The sequence below is a fragment of the Mangifera indica genome, chromosome 1, assembly GCF_011075055.1.
Source record: "Mangifera indica cultivar Alphonso chromosome 1, CATAS_Mindica_2.1, whole genome shotgun sequence".
In the NCBI taxonomy this organism is placed as follows: Eukaryota; Viridiplantae; Streptophyta; class Magnoliopsida; order Sapindales; family Anacardiaceae; genus Mangifera; species Mangifera indica.
The window spans coordinates 11987363-11993422 of record NC_058137.1 but is presented as its reverse complement, the minus strand read 5'-3'; the positions used below and the strand labels follow the sequence as shown (position 1 = coordinate 11993422).

Genomic DNA, 6060 nt, shown 5'->3' with positions numbered 1-6060 from the left:
ATCCAAATGAATGCCATAATCACATATAACCATTAATACAAGCTAAAAAACTAAAATGCCCTCGAGACGTACTTATGAGTATTATAGCACGTTTGGATAAGCCTCTTACTTGTGATTATAATTCTTATGATGTTGATTTCTTTATAGGGGTTTGCTTATTCCTTCGTATGATAGGCTTGTTGTTTGGCTATTGTGATTGATTTAAGGACTCTTTCAATTATAATCACAAGTAGGGTTTAGAGGGGAAAACTAAACTCTAAAGGAGAAATATCATTTTTTAAAACTTACCATAGAGGAAAAATTTTAATTTTTAAAGTTTAGAGGTGAAAAAGAAGATTAAATTTTAATTTATTTTTAATATTATAAATGAAATGATAATTTCACCATTGAAATTAACAGACTTAACCTCTCATGGGTGGATGTTTGAGACTTTCATAGTAAATAGATAAATATTTGGAAAAACATGATACTTTGGATGGGAAAAGTCTTTTGGCCTCTTTTAATACCTAAGATAGAGACGATACTCAGATTACCTCTTATATTATCTGTTACATCCCTATTGATCATAAAAAATTACTAAAATATTTTATCGCTTATAAACCAAATAAAGTAATAAAAGATAGATTATTAGAGTAATATTTATAAACCTTTAACTAAACACCCTTTAGAAGATTCTTTGAATACTTATCAAGTTTCTTTTACTTTTTTGGCATAGAAAAGTTTTAGTTCTTGCAAGTTGTTACAAAGGGCTAAGATAAGATTAATGATACAGTGAAGTCATGTTAGGGGAACTGTTTTATACGTTGTTGTTTAGGTCTGAAAATTGAAGTTGAAATTGAAACTTGAAATCCATTCCATGTGGTGGTGTGGAGACTCAGATTGTCATCAGAGACTCATCTTTCAATGACTCTTTTTTAGGTTAAGGCTCTTTGTAACATATATTATACCAAACGTGATTGATTTTGATTTGTAAATTCATCCAAAAATGCATCTAATACAAAACTGACCAAATTGTCCTGTATTTTTGGAGACAGATCAAACAAACATAATTGTTGATACATATGACATGCAATAATCGTTTAATAAAGGGTTTCTACCTAACACCCTTTCAAATCTCGATTCCTTTCATTCTATTAAAAGGTTTCGTTTCAATATGCTCCTGTAAATCCCCTTCAAAGAAAAGCTTTAAAGGTGGTAGGTACACAAGCAGAAGAAGGCATTTATATTAACTAATACGTACACAACTAGTAGTCAAAGGACAAGTCATTGAATTATACATTAATCTTGGAAAATGATTACATAATTTCTTATTAAAGCCGATTAATGCTGGATCAGCGCAAAGTCAAATCTATGCTTATGCATTGCTATGAAGCAAGAAAAAATGGATAAAAGAATTAATGTTAAATCATACGGTGAGATGAAAGAAAAAACATACATCTTTTCCTAGATCTCTGTTGATCCCTTCTTTTAGAAAAAAGCTTGTTAGAAGCTATATGACTTCAACAAATTTCTGAACTTTAAACTGCAGAGAGAGCATCGCAGAGTGATTTGTATGCATTCACACACAATTTGAATTTTTCTTCAGCCTTTGCCTGCAGAGATGCATAAAGGTAAGCCAAGATTCAAAATGAAAAACATTTGAACAAAAAAAGTCAAGGAAAATTTTATAAGGAAAAATTAATGCTGGTCCAATAGGTTGCATTGAAAATAACAAAGACAGAGTGATCTGTCAAATTAAATTCTAAATTGAACATGTATCAATTAGAAGCGAATGTTGTCAACAGCACAACACGTTGGACATTTTGTCACTCGAATATGAAAAAGACCAGAATATTTACTGACTAACCTGTGAAGGGCCTTGGTGTTTATCTGGATGCCATTTTAAAGCTGATAGGCGGAAACTGCAAGAAAAATGCTAATACACTTAGGAACCAATAAAGACACAGGGCAAAGTACAAGATCAAAATGTCCACTTCTGCTTTAAATTGCACAAAACAACTGGATTGCTTACGCATTTTTAACGTCTTCTATCTTCAAAGGACCTCTTGGAGGAAGACCAAGGATTGTTCTATCAGAACATGATCCAACAGCACAAAATTCATCATCAGACTCAATGTCACTTGTAGTCTCCCAATTTTTAGTTCTTTGGTTTGTCCAGTTTGAGTGTTCTCGCCACTCAAATCCAAATGCTGAACTTTGGAAAGATGATTCCTCCTGTCGATGATAGGTCCAACTACGCCATTTATTCCCAAATCTTTCTTTGAAAATTGAGTCGGGATCATCAGAGTCCTCAGAAAAACTCCCTCTTCTAAACTTACCTATACAAATAATACAAGAAAGCATCCAGTTCATAAAATAGCCCAACTAAGAAGCACAAATTTTTGCACCTATATGAACAATACAACTTTTATCTTGTTGTTTACAAGTTAAGTCTATTATTAAGTTGATTACATCCTCTTAACATTATAACAGTAATATTACTAGCAAACAGTTGGAGTGGACATTGAGATATTAGCTGATCAAAGAGGTTAAATTTTTTAAAAACAAACTTCCACACCTGGCACAAGTGAGATAATTTTCACAACATCTTAACATTCTAATATCCAGTTTGAATAACCATGAAGAAAGCAAGAAAAATAATGGAAATAATTCTGTTGTTTCCACTCCATCATTAGGTTGATATTTAATGTACAGCCTTTAAATGTTCATAAGGTATCATCCTACATAAAAAATTTTTGCTGTTGTAGAGCCGACATCCTCTACAGCCTCCACCACGTGAGACATTGATTAGAGCATTTGTTTTTATTGGCTTGTTATAACCAGAATATTAGATAGAGAAAAAATGAAGGGAGACCAGCAAAGATAGAGAATAGGGGAGTTATAGAAAGAAGGCAAAACCAATTTAAACTAAGAATGTAACAATAAAACTCATATCTCAAAATTCTGAGCATAAAGTACTTCTTAACATAACTACTAGAAGTCTAGTCTCTCAATCCCACATTAGAAACACTTTTTTTTTTTTTTAAACATTAAACTCATTAAAACTTCTGGACATACTGAGAATCATTTGGTCATCCTGGCCAGAATATCATAGTCAAAACTGAATACCGTAGAAATGACAGGAAAAAAGTTTATAAAGGAAATTAAATTAGTGCAAGTAATTTAGAATATAAAATTGAAAAGAATATAGGTGAAAGAAAGAATATGCTCACGTTTCATTTTCTTACGATCAGATTTCCCAAAATGTCTAGAAGAAGACTTAGGTCTGCCCTTCGCATCCAACTCAGCATTATATCCGCTTTTTCCATCAAAATTCCATATCGGGTCTTCATTCTAGTTCAGTATAAAGCAATGCACTTATTAGTACATAGAAAATTACTATTGGAGCCTTCAGTAGGATATTGAATGGACAATAAATATGCATGAGAAAGGTTTAAAAAACTGTAAGAATATGCTTGAGCATCCCATGGTAGTCAAAAGCTCCATTGTGTATTTTCATAGCGTTTAATATAATTGAAGTTCCCTTAGAGATAAGAAATCACCATTACAAAATTGCTACAAACTTTTCCACCTCAGAAGCCATGTTAAGGTCTTAAATTTCTATAATTGAATTTGAAGTCAATCAACTTACTATCATAAACTTCTATGAAGTCTCTAATCACACTCCATAAGAATGCAATAACAAACCAAAAAGTTGTATAATTTCTTATGCCTAAAGTCACATGATATATAAAACAAGCCAATAATTGATAAAGTTTGTTAGGACTCTATTGCTTTCAATCCAAATAAACAAAAATAGAAAAAAAAAAAAAAAACATATTTTTGATTAAATCTCTTGCTCACCTACCAAACAACTGCTTCTAGTTTGCTAAATACGCAGCATATCTTTTGCTTTTCAATTTTGAAAATTTGAGAGAGAAGTAAACCACCAGAAAAATAGAAAATAGTAATACAAGTCATAAGAAATATAGGCTCACATCAACCTTAAGATTATATGATTGTGAAATTCTTAACCCTATTACAATCCTGAAATTGGATATTTCATAGCAATCCAAACTCCTAGAATAAATCAATTTCCCCAACACAATTTACTTAAACACAAAATTTAAATCAAACAATACAGCATAACCAAAAAAGCAGTGTGACAAAATTTTACCTGAAATGAGACTTTTGCAGATCCACTGTTAAAGAGAAAGTTTTTTAGAGCTCTCTTTGCATCAGCACGCTTTTGACGTGTTTTATATCTTACATAACTCTGGTGTTCAAAGCTCGAGGGGTCAGGTAAAAATTAAATGGAGAGATAGGGAGGAACAGGATCTTGCAAAGACTTCATTACAAGAATAAATAAAGAGTAAAACGCTAGAAAATATATATCAAATTGCAATTTCTTACAAAGCACAACTGAGGTTACTCAATAAAAGAAATTATGACACAGCAGAGACATGGACTCAGAGCTTGGCAAAAGTTAAACAACCATCCATAAAAAAATGGTATCTCTCATCTCAATCATTTATAGAGCCACTTCGTTTTTGTAAAAATAACTTTATCAACTTAAATTCAAGAATGCTTGTTCTACATCGAATTCAGCTAACATATAAACATAAAGATGCAAAGTAAGGCTGAAGTGAAAAGCAATGATCCTAGCAAAAATATCATCAAAGCCTTAAATAATATGTTAGGCCCATAATAAGATACACACACACGAATTTGAAATTTCCAGGTATGCACATATGCAAATTAACGAAGTGCAGATCAACGGCCATCAAACATTCGCAAGCTTTGTTACTTGAATGCTGTAAAGTTAGCGAATGTTCTGTGGTCTTCACTTTGCTGATCTTCACACTTGAAAAAGACTAATATATGAACTACATGAAGAACGACAACGATTGCAAATGCATAAAGTTCTGCAAATAAATATCATAAATCAAATAGCTTTATTTGCTCAATATTGTAATTTGATCATATAAAACTTAACATATTCAGACAAAGTAAATTAAAAGGAAAAAAGAAAAGAAAAGACATCCTATAAGCTAATACACGTTTGCGTATATACCTTGGATGGTTGTTGAGCTCTACTCTCATCCTGCAAAAATATTTCAACCATCAAAATTTTCTCATAAAAGATATGCAAAGTTGAAAGAACATATTAAAAAAATATATAATAAAACAATTAAACACTTTTACAATGAAAAACCAAACACTAATTATAACTATCAAAACATTCACATTAAAATGATAAAAGCCCACTAAGATAAAGTAATTAAAACTCTCTTAGCTCCCTAACCTTCAATTAATCATAATTTTACTCTTCCGATTCTATTCTACGCAAATTAAAATCTTTATTTTTTTTTTCCAAAACCAAATTTTTAAACACAAACAAATAACAAGAACACAAACTAAGTACACTCACAGGAAAAGCGTTCCATTTGTTCTTCCATTTTTCACATGAACTGGGTGTAGAATGAAAAAAAGCAGAGTATTGGGATGATAAAGCCGGTGCTGCGAATGAATTCTTCAAAAGCAACACATTTTTCCATCTGGGTATTTGCATAATCAATGATTTAAAAACAAGTTTTGACTTTGGTACAACAAGGTTCTATAAATTGCACTAGCAAAAAAAAATAATTTTTGTAATTTAAAAAAGCTATTGTTGCGCAGAAAAAAGAGATGTTTTTGTGGGTGAAAAAAATAATCTTTTTGTTTTCGATTAAGGATAGACCGCAATAAAGCCTTCGCTTTTGCAGTCGTTCTAAGTGAGAGAAGACCTACGTTCTTTCTCTCCCTGGCTCTGCCCTTCTCTTCTCTGCTAATTGTTGCCATTTGTAAGACTAGGTAAAGGATGTGGGCTTGTTTACATGGCGATTTATATTGGGCTGTATTTGAGGTTAATTTGGGCTTTCTATACTAGCTGAATAATTTATCTACATGTTTCGCCCAAACAAAGAGAAAAAAAGATGTCGAGTGAATCTAGAGGTGCTCATGGGCCGGGCTAAGGCAACCTATAAAATTATTAAGCCCCAAAACCTACCCTTATATATAAAAAGTTGGACTAGCCACGGG

At 31.8% G+C, this 6060-nt stretch overlaps 1 protein-coding gene across 1 annotated transcript; it reads right to left on the bottom strand.

The window, feature by feature from the left end:
* Window positions 1-1248: 1248 nt before the first annotated feature.
* On the bottom strand, window positions 1249-5811 carry LOC123210264. The gene is made up of 7 exons (XM_044628524.1): window positions 5411-5811; window positions 5054-5083; window positions 4157-4255; window positions 3213-3333; window positions 2012-2318; window positions 1847-1901; window positions 1249-1592 (listed from the first exon to the last, which is right to left on the bottom strand). Exons 1-7 carry the CDS (start codon window positions 5549-5551, stop codon window positions 1518-1520), a joined length of 828 nt encoding a protein of 275 aa, XP_044484459.1. The 5' UTR covers window positions 5552-5811; the 3' UTR covers window positions 1249-1517.
* Between the last annotated feature and the right edge of the window lie 249 nt (window positions 5812-6060).

What these genes read in the sequence shown, in the direction of transcription:
- LOC123210264 (XM_044628524.1), bottom strand. Translation starts at nt 5,551, where the DNA reads ATGCAAATACCCAGATGGAAAAATGTGTTGCTTTTGAAGAATTCATTC. An exon ending in ATAGAAGACGTTAAAAATGC is followed by an intron (nt 1,902 to 2,011) that starts GTAAGCAATCCA and finishes TTTTTCTTGCAG; the next exon opens with TTTCCGCCTATCAGCTTTAA. An exon ending in AACACCAAGGCCCTTCACAG is followed by an intron (nt 1,593 to 1,846) that starts GTTAGTCAGTAA and finishes GCATCTCTGCAG; the next exon opens with GCAAAGGCTGAAGAAAAATT.